Here is a 19193-nt window from a genome sequence, read left to right as displayed (position 1 = left end):
CTTCCTTTCTTTCTTTCAGATATTATGTCACCAACAGTTTTAATGTTTGACTCAGAATAAAGTCATATATAGATGAAAACAAATGGCAGTAACAGTACAATTAGTCAACATTTATTTATTGTGTATAATAGAAAGTGTGAGATCCCATGAGAGATGTAAAGAAGTAGAAGCCATAATCTCTGCTCTCAGGTAAGTTATAAGCTAGTTGGGGAAACAAAACAGAGATCGGAAGAGCTAAATAAACAGATGTTAGAAAATAAGGATCGGGCTTCCCTGGTGGCGCAGCGGTTGAGAGTCTGCCTGCCGATGCAGGGGACACGGGTTCTTGCCCCGGTCCGGGAAGATCCCACATGCCGCGGAACAGCTAGGCCCGTGAGCCATGGCCGCTGAGCCTGCGCGTCCGGAGCCTGTGCTCCGCAACGGGAGAGGCCACAACAGTAAGAGGCCCACGTACTGCAAAAAAAAAAAAAAAAAAAGAATCCGCCTGCCAATGCAGGGTACACGGGTTCGAGCCCTGGTCTGTGAAGGTCCCACATGCCGCAGAGCAACTAAGCCCGTGTGCCACAACTACTGAACCTGTGCTCTAGAGCCCATGAGCCACAACTGCTGAGCCCACGTGCCACAACTACTGAAGCCCGCATGCCTAGAGCCCGTGCTCTGCAACAAGAGAAGCCACCACAGTGAGAAGCCCACGCACTGCAACCAAGAGTAGCCCCTGCTCACCGCAACTAGAAAAAGCCTATGCACAGCCTCGAAGACACAGTGCAGCCAAAAATAAACAAATTAAATAAATATATTAAAAAAAAAAGAAAATAAGGATCATGGGCTTCCCTCGTGGCGCAGTGGTTAAGAATATGCAGGGGACACAGGTTCGAGCCCTGGTCCGGGAAGATCCCACATGCTGTGGAGCAGCTGAGCCCATGCACCACAACTACTAAGCCTGCACTCTAGAGCCTGCAAGCCACAACTACTGAGCCCGCACACCTAGAGCCCATGCTCCGCAACAAGAGAAGCCACTGCAATGAGAAGCCCATGCACCGCAATGAAGAGTAGCCCCCGCTTGCCACAACTAGAGAAAGCCTACGCGCAGCAACAAAGACCCAACATAGCCAAAAATAAATAAATTTATTAAAAATTTTTTAAAAAAAGAAAATAAGGATCATGCCTTTAATGTCAGTGTTGATGTGTAAAAAGAAAATTATTTGGATTGTCTATTTGCATATTTATTTACTCCTTTTATAAATATTCTTTAAAAATTGGAAGCAGAAACATGCATTCTTTTCCTGCTGGAGTGGATGCTAATAATAGCCTTTGTAAAATGGAAAGAAAACTTGATAGTATAAACAAACCCAATTCATAGGAAGAAAAAAGGAAAAAGTCAACTATTTAGACTCTTCAAATGCTGTTCCCATACTTTTACACTCTATCCTGGGAAAAAATGCTAAAGAATATAGATGCAAGGATTCTAGAATTTCCATTGATTTCCAGTACTGAGAATGACAAAAGTGGCTGGTATTGGACTTACCCTTCCTACCATAAACACTGTAAAATCTGGACAAAATATACAAAATGGCTGTTTGAACTCATTGAACATCAACCAAGCAGGGTTGATATCGTTAATACAGGGAGACACGAGCTGAGTCCTGCATTTACCCAGACCCTCTTCCTGGAGTTAGTTTATGGGCGGTGGTGCAGGAATCCCAAACAGGGAGCTGCAGTCTCACTGGGCTGAGGAGGCAGAGATAAAATTCTGGACTTGCTAAGGCTGCTGGTACTTGTGGAGAGAGTGGAGAGATAGAAGAGAGTTGCAGAGAGACAACTGCAGAAATCTAAATGGACTCCTGGGCTACACAGAGCATGATTCCAGAAGGCCTGGCAGAAAGCGCCTGCTGGGAGACTGAGAGCTTAAAAGATTGTGGAGGCCACAGAATCCTGGAAAAATATTCGAGTTTGTACCTAGCTGGAGTAAAGATACCTTGGTGAATGCTTCAGGCATTTAGTTGGAGATCACATAAGGCCTATGCCCTAGGAGTAAGGAAAACACCCTAATATTAAGAACTGTGATCTTGGAATACAGACAAAACTGAAGTAGGGCTTCCCTGGTGGCGCAGTGGTTGAGAGTCTGCCTGCCGATGCAGGGGACATGGGTTCGTGCCCCGGTCTGGGAAGATCCCACATGCCGTGGAGCGGCTGGGCCCGTGAGCCATGGCAGCTGAGCCTGCACGTCCGGAGCCTGTGCTCCGCAGCGGGAGAGGCCACAGCAGTGAGAGGGCCCGCGTACCGCCAAAAAAAAAAACAAACAAAAAAACTGAAGTAAATCTTTTCCAACAAAGCCTAAAATCAGACCTTAACAGGAACAAGATCATTTAACTGTATAACAGAACAAAATTCAACACTCTTTAAAGGATGACCACATAATGCAAAGTCTCTAAATGTATTATCCACAATGTCTAGTAATTTTTAAAAAATGACTAGAAATGCAAAAAATAAGGGGGAAGTAAATAATAAGTAAGCAGTGAAAGTCAATAAAAGCAGAGCCAAATCTGAGCCAGATAGTAGAGTAAGCTGACAAGGATTTCTGAATAATATGATTAATATGTTGAAGAAAATAGAAGAAAAAATGGATGGAATGGGAAAAACATGGCATATTTTAAGAGAACTCAAATGTAGAAAATAACCAAATGAACATTCTACAACTGCAAAATATAATATCTGATGGAATAACGGCTGAGGACTTTCTAAATCTGGTTCAATATATAGCTTCAAAAAGGTGAACGTGTCTTATAATAAAGAGAAAAAATAATCATTGGAAGTCTGGATGACCCAGATGTGAGAATTAGCAAACCAGAGCTATAAAACAACTATTTTCAATATGTTAGAGAGATGGGCAGATTGCTTGATTAGAGAGGAATCTTAAGCAGAGAAATGGAAACTAATACCAACCAAAATGGAAATTCTGAAACTAAAAAACAATATATGAAAAGAAAAAAAATTGGATGGTTTAACACAAGACTGGATACAATAGAGGAAAAGATCAGTGAACCCAAAGACTGAGCAATGAAAAGCTTTCAAACTCATGCACAAAAAGAAAAAAAGAATGAAAAGAACAGAACAAAATGTAAGAAAGATATGGGACATGGTCATAAGTTATAGCATATGTGTAAATTGAAGTCCCAGAAGGAGAGGAGAGAGAGAATGGAGCACAAGAAATATTTCAATACGTTTTTAAATTGAGATCTAAAAAAGTTATCAATTCACTGGTCCAAGAACCTCAGGCAACCCCAAACAATAAATATAAGGAAAACTACACATAGATGCATCAGAGTTAAACTGCTGAAAACTAAAAATAATAGAAAATCTTAAAAGCAGTCAGGGAAGTAAAGAAACATATGTACCGGCAAACAACAATTCAAGTTAATGTTGACATCTTGTTAGAAAAAATACAGGTCAGAAGATAATGCAGTGACATCATAAAAGAGTTGAAAGAAAAAAAATCTATCAACCCAGAATTCTGTGTACAGCACAAGTGTCTTTCAGAAATTAAAGGAGAATAAAGACATTTTCAGACAAACAAAAGCTGAGAAAATTTGTCAAACAAATGCTGAGAAATTTGCTAAAGGAAGTCCTTTAGGCAAGAAGGAAATGATCCTACAGGAAACCTGTATTTGCAAGAAGGAATGAAGAGCACCAGTATGTGGGTAAATAGAAAGGCCTATTTCTTCTTTTCTAAATGTCTTTAGAGAACACTTGATTGTGTAAAGCAAAATATATATTTAAGAATTTATAATATATAGTCAATTCTCATTATTTGCTGTGGTTATGTTCCATAAAGTTGCTACAAATACTGAATAGGTGAATACTAAACCATGGCTTCTAGGTTCCTGTGAGGCTCTGGTCACAGTGTTTTTTGAAACCTGAGTAAAACATGTCCTTGTTTTATGTGTGTTTCTGTTTAAAGATACCTTATTTAATGTATGTTACTGATTCATTAACATTGAACTCACAGCCAACAGCCCTATAATTCATGCCTGAAGAAATCTAGCACACTTATTTTCTCCATTAGGGCACATCACAACCTTCTTGTGCTTTATGGCCATTTAAAACAGCATAGGTAGGTTGCAAGTAAAAGATTAGAAAAAGGTATTCCATGTTAACCCTGACGAAAACAAAGGTGATACAGCTATAGTAGTATCAGGCAGAGAAGACTTTAAGGTCAAAAGTAATTTAATAGATAAATACATCTTATAATAATAAAAGCATCAATTCAATAGAAAAAATTTATCCCTAATGTGCAGACACCTAATAACATAGCTTTACAACGTATAAAGTAAAAATTGTTAGCACTGAAGGAGAGCTATATAATCCACAAACCTTAACCACCTTTACCTGATTAAAAATATATTTGTAGAATGCCGTATCCAACTAGATAATACACCTCTCTTCCAAGTGCATGTATAACATTAACCAAAATGAATCATAATGGACCATAAAGCAATTGTCAACAAATGTCAAAGGATTGAAATCATGTAGTGTATAGTCTGATGACTTGGAATTACATTAAAACTCAGTGACAATCTAAAACTAATACAATGGTATATGTCAATTATATATGAATTTTTTAAAAAACTCAAATGACAGAAAAATAAAAGTCTCCAAATGTTTGCAAATTAAGTCACATACTTCTATGTAACCTAAGGGTCAAAGAAAATATTACAATGGAAATCTTGAAATATTTTGAATGATAATAAAATACAACTGTGGGCTGCAGCTAAAGCAGTGTTTAGAGGGAAATTTATGACTTCAAATGCATAGTTTAGAAAAGTTGAAAATTAATTACTGAAGTTTCCAACCTAAGAAGCCAGAAGAAGAATAACAAATTAAACCCAAGAAAAATAGAAGTAAGGAAATAATAAAGAGCAGAAGACAGTGAATAATAAACAGACATACAGTAGATAAAATCAATAAACCCAAAGTTGGTTCTTTGGAAAAGGTAATTAAATGGGTAAATTCCAAGCAAGACTGATTAAGAAAAGAGAAAGAGAAGGAAAACAACAACAATAAAACAGGGAAGAAAACTAATCACTACAGAGTCTACAGAAATTAAAAAGGTACCATGAAGACACTATGAACATCTTTATGCCAATAAATTTGAAAATTTAGATAAAATAAGTTCCTTGAAAAATAAAATGTACTCAATTTACACAAGATGAATAGAAAATCTTAATAATACTACCAAAATATCTACTAAAGAAGTTGAATATATAATTAAAACCTTTCTACAGAATAAACTCTCAGGTTGCTTCATTGATAAATTTCTGCATTTAAGTAAGAAATAATACCAGTATTATAAAATCTTTCTAGAGAATTGAAAAAGAAACATTTCCCAAATCATTTTATGAGTGCTAGATAACTTCAATATCAAAACCTGATAAGAGTATTATAAGAAAAATACAAGGCCTTCATGAATGAATGCACAAACTCAATATAAAGTGTCAGCAAATAGAATCCAGGGCATATAGAAATGACAGTACATCATGACGAAGTGGGATTTATTCTAGAATGCAAGGTTGATTTGACATTGAAAAATCACTAATTGAAATTTACTGTATTAGTATAATAAGAGCCATTTGGGTCTATTTGGCTAGTTTTATGGTTAGCAGTGTCCATTTGCATCAAAGTATTGTTATCCCATTTTATTTTTTATTTTTAAAAATTTATTTCATTTATTTAATTTTGGCTGCATTGGGTCTTTGTTGCTGCGTGTGGGCTTTCTCTAGTTGTGGCAAGTGGGGGTTACTCTTGGTTGTGGTGCGTGGGTTTCTCATTGCGGTGGCTTCTCTTGTTGTGGAGCACTGGCTCTAGGTGCACGGGCTTCCGTAGTTGCGGCTCACAGGCTCTAGAGCACAGGCTCAGTAGTTGTGGCGCACAGGCTTAGTTGCTCCACGGCATGTGGGATCTTCCCGGACCAGGGCTCGAATCCGTGTCCCCTGCATTGGCAGGAAGATTCTTAACCACTGTGCCACCAGGGAAGCCTCTGTTATCCCATTTTAAGATAAGCTTCTCTAATGTAAGCGTTAGGAGAGCAAAGACCTCTATTTTGTTCATTGTTACACCCCTAGCACATAGTGTCTGTCACACAGTAGGTGCCCAGTAAATGCTGAATGTTGAATGAATAAATAAAGCTTAGGGAGACTTAACGACTTATTCAAGCTAGTATTTTAGCTCCTCTCTCTTCCCTCCTCAGTATCTTTCCCAAACACCTTTCTCTTCATCCCTAATTCTTAGTTTAAACTGTTTCATGTCTCACTGTTAACAGCCATCTTTGCCTTTAGCCCTTCTTCCAATCTCTTGCCCATGTGATAGCCTGATCAACTTCCTGAAGTGCAGATCAGATCGTGCCTTTCCCTTCCTTCATTTTTAGGGACCACCTTTAGAGGTAAAGCTCACATGGGCTGCGTTCTGCTCACCTCTTTTCAGTCTTATCTCCTGCTTATTTCTCCCAGGCCTCGTCCTACCACTCGTGAGCTACTTGAGGTTCCCTGAGCTTGAGCCTCCTTTCTCCACTCCCTTCCTTACCTTTCTACTCCCCTTTTACCTGATTAATTCCAACTCATCCCTCAAGACCTAATTCTAAGGCTTTCTGATCTCCACCCGTGCAGTCGAGGTTAGGTGTCTCTCTTGTGCTTCCTTAGTATCCCGTGTTTACCTCTGCTGCAGTATCTGTTGAACTATATAGTACTTATCCGTCTGATGGATTGTTTCATTGTCCTCCTTGAGGACAGGGAATTGTGTCTCGTTTTTCTCTGTATCTACTGTGTCTGACATGGAACCTGACATATATCATCATCATCATCATCGCCGACTCTTATTGAAAGCCTGCAGACACTGTTGTAAACACTTTGCAAGTTTGTAACGCCTCTCATCTTCATGATGACCCTATGAGGCAGGTTCTATTATTATCTCCACTTTACCAATGAGAAATGGGGAGATTAAAAGAAACCTATCCAAGGTCACTCAGTGAGAAGGAGATAGAACCAGAACTTAAACTCAGAGCCTGTGCTCTAATCACTGTACAATAATGCTCAAGCAGCGTCTGCTGAATGGATGAATCCAAGATTTCAGTGCAAGTCTCTTGGCCTCCAGTCCAGCACATGCTTCACCGGTCACATACGTTCCTCAGATATATTAACTCCTCATCACTCTCAGTTCCTCGGTCACATATTCTTTGCTAGATGCTAGAAACTTAGTTGCACTTTCCCTTTATTCCCTTTATTTGCCACTTCCAAATATAGGCCAGTTCTATATGTAGAGGTTATACTCGTACTCGATCTGGATCTGTTCTTATACGTTATTTCAGGTGACCCTTGTCAAAGAATTATTTTTTGCAGAACTGGGGCGCTTACTGAAGGAGAGGACGATGACAGTTCTGCTGAAGAAGATGAAGAAGAAGAAGAAGAAGAAGATGAAGAGGCCGCAAGTGGAGAATACGTTGCTATTGGAGATTTTACGGCTCAGCAAGTCGGAGACCTTACATTTAAGGTAGTAGAAACAGACTGGAAGCTAACTGAAGGATAAATTTTCGTACCTAACGTAGTAAGAAAACTCTACCTGTATTCCTGGATTAGATATTCCTGATATTAACTTTTCAAAGACTCAATCTGTTTAAATAAAATAAGTGATAATTAAGATTTACAAGCGGTAGTCAGGCGAAATTCTGTTATCAAAGTTACCTGGTAGTAAAATGGTAAAAAGAGTAGACGCTCTTCTGTTTTTGAAAATAGTTTTCATGTTGATAATTCTGAATTTAGGGGTAAATTTTAATTTAAAAATTTTTACTTTTATTTTCTTTAAGAAAGGGGAAATTCTCCTTATAATTGAAAAAAACCCTGATGGTTGGTGGATGGCTAAGAATGCCAAAGGAAACAAAGGTCTTATTCCCAGAACGTACTTGGAGGTTAGTCTTTTTTGTTTATTCTTTCCTTTTTCTTCTTCAAGACATTTTTTCATTTATAAGAAAACACTAAGATGTAGTCTTTGATCAATTGACTAGTGAATGACTTAAGATATAGAATTTGCCTCAATTTTAGAGGGACAGAGCATGGGAAAAATACTGTGTATTATAGTTCTGGAGACCTGTGAAGTGCTGTTATGTAGCTGAGCCCTAGAATGTTATCCCACAATGAAGATGTTCTGTGGATTAATGTTGATCATAAAAATTAATAGGTATTTATTATTTGTTGTGAAACAAAACCACAGTTAACTTTGTGTTAACTTCCACAAATACACGATCCTTTACTAAGATGTGGACATACTATATATGCATGTTTATGGCCTATTTCTTTCACATTTCATAATATAGCATGGTCATTTTCTGTGCCAATATATATAGGTCAGTGCTGTCCAATAGAAATATAATGCAAACCACAAATGTAATTTAAAATTTTCTAGTAACGACACTGAGCTGTCTTGTTTTTCTTCGCACCACTTCTAACAGCAACTGTGTGTTTCTTTTCTGACACCAAATACATGTTGTTTTTCCACACTGATTCTTTGAAACCAACCAGGTATCCAACAATTCAGTTCAATTCTGACACTAGCTCCTGGAGTTAGCACAGACCTCCACAAGGTAAGGGCTCAGTCCCATAAGACTGTCCCACTTCAGATGCCCGTCACAAGTCCCCGGGGCTAGCTGTGCTTCTGTGTGACCGGCTCTAAACTTGGAAGTTCCCACACCTTTCCTCAGGTTCAATAATTTGCTAGAGGGACCACAGATCTCAGGAAACACCTCACTTTTGCTTCCCAGTTCATTATAAAGGATATAGTTCTGGAACAGCCAAATGGAAGAGGTGCACAGGGCAAGGTATTGGGAGAGGGAGGGAGTGGGGCCTGGTTCTTCCATGTGCTCCTGGAACCACCCTGCCAGCACTTCAAGTGATGGCCAACCCAGAAGCTCCCTAAACCCTGTCTTTTAGGGATTTTGGGGAGGTTTCATTACATAGACACGATTGATCGAATCATTGGCCGTCAGTGATTAAATTCAATCTCTAGCTCCTTTTCCCTCCCTGAAGGTGAGGGGGTGGGGGGCACTAAAAGTTTCCACCTTCTAATCACTGGTTCCTCTGGCCACCAGCACCCACCCCTCCCCAAGCCATGACCTCATGAGCATAAACTCAAGTATGTTTGAAAGGGCCTTGTTATGAATAACAAAAGACAGTCCTGTCACTCAGGAAATTCTAGGAGTTTTAGGAACTCTGTGCCAAGGACTGGCATAAAGACCAAATATGTATTTTTATTATACCACACACATTTTTTAAAAGTAAAGGGAAACAGGTGACATTATTAATTTTTTAAAATTAATTTGTTTATTTTTGGCTGTGTTGGGTCTTCATTGCTGCGTGCGGGCTTTCTTTAGTTGTGGCGAGTGGGGGCTACTCTTCATTGCGGTGTGCGGGCTTCTCATTGCAGTGGCTTCTCTTGTTGTGGAGCACAGACTCTAGGCACACAGGCTTCAGTAGTTGTGGCACACGGGCTCAGTAGTTGTGGCTTGCGGGCTCTAGAGCGCAGGCTCAGTAGTTGTGGCACACGAGCTTAGTTGCTCCGCGGTATGTGGGATCTTCCTGGACCAGGGATCGAACCTGTGTCGCCTGCATTGACAGGCGGATTCTTAACCACTGCACCACCAGGGAAGCCCGGTGACATTATTTTTAATAATTTATTTTATCCAATATATCAAACATATTGTCTCATTTCAACGTATAATCAATATTTTAAAATCCTTTCTTTTTTTTTAATGCTAAGTCTTCAAATTCTAGTGTGTATTTTACACTTAAATAGCACATCTCAGTTTAGACTGGTCACATTTCAAGTGTCAGTAGGCACAGGTGGTGAGTGCCTGCCCTATTGCCCAGCTCAGTTCTGGGTCGTCTGTTTCAATGGTAGCATAGTATTCCAGTCTCATTTAGATGGACATTTAGGTTTCCAACCTATAATAACTATAAATGACATTGCAAAGAAGGTAAGATTAGCTTCCGCTATGAGTTACAGAAGAGCTCCAAAATAGTGGCCTAAATAAGGTAGAAGCATATTTCTCTTGTGTGTGGAGGAAGTGTGGAGATGGGCAGTCAAGGAATGGTAGGGCCCTATCTAATATTTTACCCTGTGGGTAGGTGCGAGCAGCTCTTCCTAGGGTTGTTACCTCTTTAGCTTAGATTGGCTGCTAGATCTTTCGTTATTAACAATTCCAAGCAGTGAAAGAGGAAAGGGAAAGAAGAAGTCAAAAGGCATGAGTTGCAGTCTTTTAAAGGTTTCTTGGAAGTTACACAAAAAACTTCCAGTTATACCTCCTTGGCCAGAATTGAGTTTCTCGACAACACCTACCTGCAAGGAGGGCTTGGAAAATGTAGTCTTTTAGCTGATTCATTGCTATATTCAGGGATTCTGTTAGAAAAGAAGACCCTGTGTTGTGATCAGTCTGTACATATACCTTGTAGACTGTCTGGTTATTCCCCTTAAATAAATTCCTGAATGCTCATTGCTGGTGCAAAGGGTTTGCACCTTTGTATTTTGATTGAATTTGCCATTTTTCCTTTTAGGAAAGTTATGCCTATTTGGACTCCCATCTCCAGCAGCTGAGAGTGCTTGTTTGTCTACACATGTGCCAGTGATGGTTGTCATCAATCTTTTTGCCAGTGTGATAGACCAAAAAAACCCAAAAGGCTCATTATTGTTTTTTATTTGCATTTATTGTACTGCTAGTGAGGTTGAGCATGATTTCATTTGCTTTATGACCATTTCTATTTCTTCTTTGTAAATTGCCTTTTCAGTTCATTTTTGTAAGGGATTTTTGAAAATTGTGTTGATTTATAAGAGTTTTTGTCATATCTTGATGATAAGGATATCAACCCTTAGAAACTTGTGGCAGATATCTTCTTTGTTGACTTTCAGCCTTGTTTTATTTTTTATGTAGTTAAATCAAAGTTACATGGTTTTGGTATCATGACTGGAAAGGGCTTTCGAATCTCAAGATTATTTTCTTCGGGGACTTCCCTGGAGGTCCAGTGGTTAAGGCTCCACACTTTCACTGCAGGGCGCGCAGGTTTGATCCCTGGTTTGGGAACTAAGATCCACACGCCATGTGGCGTGGCCAAAAAAAAGATTATTTTCTTCTAACACTTTTATAGTTCTTTTTGCTTTTTTGTCTTTTCTTTTTTTTTTTCATTTGAATAAGTCCCATCTGGCATTTATTTTTATTAAACTTGTTCTCTGCCTCTGTCATTGTAATTTTTTCACATAGTGACATTATCAACCATGTATTGAAATCTTTTTCCACTGATTTTTTATATGCCCATCATATACTAAATCCCTATCTACACTTGAGCCTTTCTGAAAGTACGCTTATTGGTTGATTTTTGCATTAGGTAAAAAGTACTTCATATTTCAATCATTTTTCAGCCCTATAATAAAGAAGAAGGCCCGGAGTCTAGTGAAGAAGGCAGTGAAGAAGATGTAGAGGTAGGGGATGAAACGGCAGAAGGAGCAGAAGTTAAACAAAGGTAAAAAGGTGCGAGGGGACATCAAAGTGGGTTTAGGAAACATTTTATTTGTTTATTTTTACTATTATACATAATACAAGAATTTCTTGAAATGGAAACAGCTGATAGTTTGGGAGCAGGGCTTTTCATATTACTGTTTGCGTAAGACCATTACAACTTGAACTTGGTGATTATTGTTAGCACATGATATTATGCTTAGTTTCGGGTAGACTCTTTTAGGTTTTCAGAAGTTACAATTATATACTTTGTTCTTTGATTAATGAACTTCCCTAATTGAGTGAATAGGCATAAACTTTCTGTACACTCACCTAGCTACCGTTTCTCCCTAGAACCGATTCTCATTGGAGTGCTGTCCGAAAAGCCATCTCAGAGGTTGGTATCTCCTGTCTTATTAATGATGTCTCGTTTTGTTACCTAATAGCTCTGATAAGAGTTCAGATTCAAAACAGGATGGAAACTTTAAATGAAAGCATTGGATCTTAAGCAGGATACAGAGCATGGAATGCACAGAGCATTAAAACATATTTCTGGTTTAGTAAGCCTATGCCTATGAGGGCTTGGAAATGTCTCTCATTGATTCTGCTTGAATTTTCTATCATTTGGGTAAAGACAGTTGTTAAATTTTGTTAATATTAAAAAATTCCAAAAAGCTCAAAAAAGTAAGAAACTTGGGACTTCCCTGGTGGTCCAGTGGTTGAGACTCCACACTTGCAATGTAGGGGGCATGGGCAATGTAGGGGGCAAGGGTTTGATCCCTGGTCGGGGAACTAAGACAGGCCATGGGGCGCAACCAAAAGAAAAAAGAAAAGTAAGAAACTATCAATAATCCTATCATTTAAAAAGTTGCATAACAAAATGAAAATCCACTCCTTCCATAAGTAATCATCACTAACCATTTAGTAAATATATTCTTTCTGCCTTTTTTACCCTACGTATCACTTACATGGACATGCACGTGTGTGCATGCGTGTGTGTGTATGTACATATAGTGTACAAAAAAGCCATTAATTCTTCAGTGCGTATCAGTTTACGATATCAACTCATCTGTGACAGGGCAGTACTTTGTGGAGCAGGACAGGCCGTTTTGATGGGGGCCATGCAGGAAGCAGCAGGTCTGGAGCACAGAGCTCAGCCCCCTGGGCACTGCATGGGGCTTAGGTCCTCAGGAAAGGCCAGGATTCAGCAATGGCGTCTTCTCAGGAATTGGGGGTTAAATTGCTATATTCTTCCGCCAAAGTCTGTACATTTGTATTTTTCTTTGGGGGGTTGTAGTTGCTACAGTGATAGAGAGAGAGTATCCTAGAGGTGAGGAAACATGAATGAAACCAAGCAAATTTTTGTTTTACTCTCTTCAGCAGATTAACACCGTTGACGTACTGACCACGATGGGAGCTATTCCTGCCGGGTTCAGGCCTTCCACCCTCTTCCAGCTTCTGGAGGAAGGTAACAGGTGTCCATCAGCCACCACAGACTTTTAGTTAAGCGGTCACGGTTTACATCTAATTTTTCTGGCACAGCCAAAGCAAGTCACTGAAAAAGTTGTAACATCTCACATCTCTTGGACGCTCATCTTTTCCTTCATCTTGCTTGTGAAGGAGGAAGGAGCCCTGATCCTATCAGAGGCCAAGCCCCCTTCCATTATTTCAAAAACACGACTCTTTGATCAACCTTTTCCTGTATCTTCAGCCTGCTCTCCCCTGCCCCACTGGCTGATTCCCTCATCAGTAGTCCTAGCAAACCTAAAACCTCCCACCTTTACGGACCAGCTCCCCGCAACCCTGTCCCATTCTGGATGAAGCCTCCCTTTCTCTGCTTTTCCTCACAGTGAGACTTTTCCAAAGAGTTTTCCCTATTCACTGTTTCTGTTTCCTTACTCATTCTTGGATTGCCCTGTACTTGGCAACATTTGTTCATAAGCTCATTTTAAAGAGGAATAATGTTGTGGTGAGGCTCCCCTGTATACCCTGAGCTGCTGAGTCATCTGTGGAAGGGCTGCTTTGAGGCTTCTCTGTCGGGAGGCTCTTCTCAGCCCTCCCTGAACACCCAGCTCCTTCTCATGCTTTGTTTTATTTTTGTTTTTTATTATAAATCTCTTTTTATTTAGTTATTCATCGATTTATTATTATTATTATTTTGGGCTGTGCTGCGCAGCTTGTGGGATCTTAGTTCCCCGACCCGGGGTCATACCCGGGCCCTTGTGGAGTCCAAACCACTGGACCGCCAGGGAATTCCCCGCTTCTCATGCTTTGGGTCCAGGGTACATTCCCAGAGACACCTTCCATGTAGGCCTTCCTACTCCCATTCACTTGAGCACCCTTTATAAGTCTAAGTCAGCTTATAATTATTTTGTCTTTTGTCTACTTATTTTTTGTAACAGTTTCCCCCACTGAAGTGTAAGCTAATGAGGGCAGGGGCCATATTTCTCTGATTCACGTTTATGTTTCCAGCTCCCAGCATAGCACCTGGCAGAGTAGGAACTCAAAAATGAGTTCTTGGGTGAGTAAATGATTTTGTAATAGGTATTCGTCATGACACGAGTATGGAAGAACAGTATTAAAATGCTTTTGTGTTAAGAAGTAAAATTAATGATTATATACTTTCTCTAAAATATCTAAAAAGTGTTCACAGAGTTTCTGCATTTTACAAAAATATTTGAATGGATCATCTTCATCATGGGGCATGTTACTGGCCTAAAAGTCTTTAAGATCTTTCCTAAAGCCACTTTAAGATCAGCTCTCATGTGCTTCTATCCTTACATTTCCTGCTGTTGTTCTTATCTCTGTTGGTATGTCTGTCTTAGGAAGCAAGTTTCTAGTAAACAGCTTGGCATTTTCGATGTCTGTTTCCTAAGTTTGTACCATAACATCATGAATTTGGGGTTTTGAATTTCATTCGTTCTTTGTAAGAAAATAAAGGAACAATTATTTTTGCAGGGAATCAATTTCGAGCAAGTTACTTCTTACAACCAGAGCTCACTACTTCACAACTGGCCTTCAAAGATCTAATGTGGGATGCTAAAACGGGCTCTGTAAGTATGGTTACTGTCAGTAAAATTATAAATTTTCCAGATTTTGTCATGGTTGCAAATATACAGGTAACGTAAATTGATTAATGCATTATAAAAAAACAAAAAAAAATTGTCTCCGCATTGTAATTTTGAAACACTTAGTGACAGTTTCATGGCTGAGACAGAACTTGGGTCTGTTACCTTGATGTTATCTTGTTTCTCTTCTCCACTGCTCTCTTCTCCCATTGTTACAAAGGAAATAATACTAGGTATCAATCTTCATCATTCTTTGCCTCAATTTTTTCATCTGTAAAAAGGGAAAAATAGTAGTAATACTTCCAACATAGGGTTATTATGAGAATTGCACTGAATGTGTGAAGGGCTTAGAACAGTGCCTGACACATGATGATAACTTAGTAAATGTTAGCCAGTATCATTATTATTAGTGGCAGTAGTAATATTATTTTAATTAAATAGGAATGAGGAACTTGGCAGTACTTTCTGATTATATTTTGTGGGGAGCTTGGAGCGGAGGATTACTGGTATCCCCCTTATTTGAAGTAGGAAATGCCCTTGACATTTAATTCTCCTCCTTAGAAGATATAAACTGCATTTGAGCCCCTCACTCCCCTTCCTGTTTACCTTCTGCCTTTTCTCCCTTGCTCCCCCAGAGCCTCAGGGAAGAATAAGAGAACCCAGTGTGGCCAGGTTTTGTGGGAAGGGGTGGTGCAGAATTTTCGTACTCTTTTCCTTCTCAACCCGAGCATGCCTGGAATCTTTTTAGCATTAAATATCTCCTATTGCAAGTTTACAAATATGTTATATTTGGCGTTTGTAGTATACTAGTACTGAATAAATAGCATTTAATTTTGTGAACTTGTACACAGAGAGCTCAATTGTCAGCTCTCATTTTTTAATGGAAAAGGTGACAAACTGTTAAACATTGTCTGATTTTTTTCAGTGATATGTTATTTAAATGGAAAGGCCCAGGACCATAAAGCAGAATGTTAAGAATTGAAGATGTTCTTAAATTAAAAGAAACTAGAATGCCAGTTTTTTTTAATTGACATTCTGAATTATCTTGTGAAGTAGAACTGAATAACTACATCCAATGGTCAGTGCGTTCTCTCTGTCAAAACATCTATATTAGAAGCCAGGGAATAATGTAGATAAATGCTTGGAATTGAAACAAGGAGGAGCTAGCTGAATAATATTAACGCCAGGTGTCACTGGTCATTATGCTGTGGTGACCTTCTATGCGGACCTGCCTTACGTAAGGAGCTGTAAGAACGAACCTGGAATACAGTTGATTCCATGGTCAGGTCATTCTTTTTCCCTGATTGTACTGACTGTTCTTTTCATCACAATTTTTGTGTATTTAACAAAAAAATGCAAAATTTTTTAAAAGATTTATTTATTTATTTTTGTCTGTGTCAGGTCTTAGGTGCGGCATGCGGGAGGTTCGTTGCGGCACTTGGGCCTCTCTACAGTTGTGGCGTGCGGGTTTTCTCTTCTCTAGTTGTGGCATGCGGGGTCCAGAGCGCGTGGGCTCTTTAGTTTGTGGCCCGCGAGCTCTCTTGTTGAGGCGCGCAAGCTCAGTAATTGTGGCACGCGGGCTTAGTTGCCCTGCGTCATGTGGGATCTTAGTTCCCTGACCAGGGATCAAACCCACGTCCCCTGCATTGTAAGGTGGATTCTTTACCGCTGGACCACCAGGGAAGTCCCCAAAGCAAATATTTTAAATATAAATATTTATGAAAATTTTAACTGAAGTTTTGGGTTAAATTAAACAGACTATTGAAACTTTTCTTGTGTGTGTATGTTGTGTGCAAAATTTATTCTTTTGTTCTTTTTTATTCTATATGCATCTTCTTAAGCATTTACAAAAGGTGCTTTGAAAATGAATTTGTCTTATAAGTCATAAAAGTAAACCTTCCTCATAACTAATTTTTCTCTCAGATTAGGTCAAGACCAAGTCGTGTTTCCTTGATTCTGACCCTCTGGAGCTGTAAGATGATTCCTCTTCCAGGAGTGAGCATCCAGGTTCTGAGCAGACACGTGCGCTTCTGTCTGTTTGACGGCAGTAAGGTGAGCTTGCTGAGGAGTTAAACCGGTTGCCACCATATGTTAATGCCACATGTTAACCGCGTACTGCACAGGGTCTGTCTGTCTCTTTCTCCCTCTCAACCTCTCTCTCTCTCCGTGTGTGTGTGTGTGTGTGTGTGTGTGTGTGTGTGTGTATAAGTATCTATATAAAATGATGTGTGGTAGAGTGCAAACTACATGTGTTCTGATGACACAGACTTAACTCCTGGCTCTTTCAGTTGCTAAGCGTGTGATATTTATACGTCACAGTTAACGCCTCTGAGCCTTAGATTTTTCACTTACAAAAAGGTACTGATGCCTGTCTTCTAGTATTGTATACGGTTCAGGTTTGAAGGTTAGAGTATTGCATTTTTGACAGGTGTACACACCTGTATAACCAACATCCCAGGCAACATATGGAGCATTACCATGACCTGACAAAGTTGCCTTGTGTCCTTTTCCATTCTGTGCCTCTCTGATTCCTAAGAGAATATTTTTTACCCAGTACCAAAAAATTTGAATAACTCTTAATTAATTGATTTATGAGATACAGATGAAACAGTGCCTGGATGGAACTTTGTGACTTTAATTGCATACACTAGACGAGAAGAAAGATTTTTAAATCAGTGATCTAAGCTCGAACTCAAGAGCCTAGAAAAGGAAGAGTGAGTCAATCCCAAAGGAAGTAGAATGGAGGAAATAATAAAGAGTAGAAATTAATGAAGTAGAAAACAAGAGAAAGTCAGAAAAGGCAAAGTTTATTCTTTGAAAAGATTAATAAAATTGAGAGGTGCCTAGTAAGACTGATCAAGAAATTTTAAAAGAGAGAAAACAAATGATTGTTGCCGAAACTCTGCCTCTGTTCACCGGTGCCAGATAGAAACACGGAAACAGAGTTTTGGGTGAAGTAGAAAAGAAGAGCTTTATTGCTTTGCCAGGCAAAGGGGGCCACAGTAGGCTAATGCCCTCAGAACTGTGTGTTCCACCCTGGAGCAGGTAGTGAAGAGTGTTACAGTGCTCAAGGAGCAGAGCGTGATCGGCTCACGGACATTCTTCTGATTGGCTGGTGGTGAGGTAATTGGGAGTCAACATCATCAACCTTCTGGTTCCAACCAGTCTGGGGTCTGCGTGCTTGTGGGCAGCACACAGTTAAGTTCTCCCACCTGGAGGGGGTTTCAGTATCTGCAAAACAGCTCACAGGACATGGCTCAGAATATTATCTATAGCCCTTGAGGAAGAACTAAAGGTCCCTGACTTTGTTTAATGGCTAAAGTATTATTATTTTGTCTTGCTTGACTGTTTTCCTTTCTTTCTGCATTTTTTCACTTCTCTGATTAAATTTATGATTTGACTGACGTTTTTCTACAGACAAAAGGCAGGCGGAGGACAAGGGTGGGGCTCTTTTCTGGGAAGGCCTCATAGGGTCCTGCTTGGTTACGTGATCACCATCTGACATGAAAATGGAGACCTCAGCACAGATCCTGCGTACATTAAAGGGATAAGCAGGGGATGTTGTAAACAACTTTATGGCAGTAAATTTGATAACATCAATAAACAGATAAATTCTTTGAAAACCGTAACTTAATGAAACTGACACAAGAAGAAATAGAACAATTTGAATGACCCCTGTTAAAGAAATTGAAACAGTAATTAAAAATCTTCCAATAAAGAAAACTCCAGACCCAGATGGTTTCACTGGTGGATTCCTCCAAACATTTAAGGAAGAAATAATACCAATAGTACACAAACTTCCAAAGAATAGATAAAGAGGAAATGCTTCCCATCTCATTTCACGAGGCCAGGAAAAGCATGATACGAAAATATGACGAGACATTACAAAAAAGAAAAATTACACGACCAGTATTCCTTATGAATATATAAACTAAAATCCTAAACAAAATATTAGCAAATTGAATCTAGCCATGTATAAAAAATGACAGTATATATCATGACTAATTGGGGTTTATTCCAGGAATTCAAATGTACACACCTGTGTAACCAATATTTAACATTTGAAAATAGATTATTGTAACTTGCCATATTAGCAGAACTGAAGAACAGAAATCACCTGATCATCTCAATAGATGCGGAAAAAGCAGTTGACAAATTTTAACACCCACTTATGATTTTAAAAAAGTTCTCACCAAACTAAGAACAGAAGGGAACTTCAAATTGGTAAAGGGCAACAAGAGAAAGCTAAAGCAAAGCTACTAGCATCATGACACTTAATGTGAAATATTGCATACTTTTCCCCTACGGTCAGGAACGATTCAAGGATATCCAAGAAATAAAAAAGATAACTCAGGTTTTTTTAATTGACAAAAGACTTGAACAGGCACTTAAAATATGGGGGCTTCCCTGGTGGCGCAGTGATTAAGAATCCGCCTGCCAATGCAGGGGACATGGGTTCAAGCCCTGGTCCGGGAAGATCCCACATGCGTCGGAGCAGCTAAGCCCGTGTGAAGCAGGGATGAAGCAGGAGGTACAGCGTAAGACGTTGTAAGCCATGATGTAGGGAGTTTCGTCTTTACCCTAAAAGCGGGGAAAGT

At 39.4% G+C, this 19193-nt stretch overlaps 1 protein-coding gene across 1 annotated transcript in view; it reads left to right on the top strand.

The window, feature by feature from the left end:
* The window catches only part of NPHP1 (nephrocystin 1), a 65711-nt gene that overhangs the window by 16438 nt on the left and 30080 nt on the right, over positions 1-19193 (top strand). The window contains exons 4-10 of the mRNA XM_060027349.1: positions 7389-7539; positions 7853-7954; positions 11452-11552; positions 11882-11924; positions 12911-12995; positions 14486-14580; positions 16519-16647. Coding sequence (XP_059883332.1) covers positions 7389-7539; positions 7853-7954; positions 11452-11552; positions 11882-11924; positions 12911-12995; positions 14486-14580; positions 16519-16647 — 706 coding nt within the window. The remainder of the gene's footprint in view (positions 1-7388; positions 7540-7852; positions 7955-11451; positions 11553-11881; positions 11925-12910; positions 12996-14485; positions 14581-16518; positions 16648-19193) is intronic.

This window comes from Delphinus delphis, chromosome 12 (assembly GCF_949987515.2).
Source record: "Delphinus delphis chromosome 12, mDelDel1.2, whole genome shotgun sequence".
Classification (NCBI taxonomy): domain Eukaryota; kingdom Metazoa; phylum Chordata; class Mammalia; order Artiodactyla; family Delphinidae; genus Delphinus; species Delphinus delphis.
This window is presented reverse-complemented; position numbering and strand designations above follow the sequence as displayed.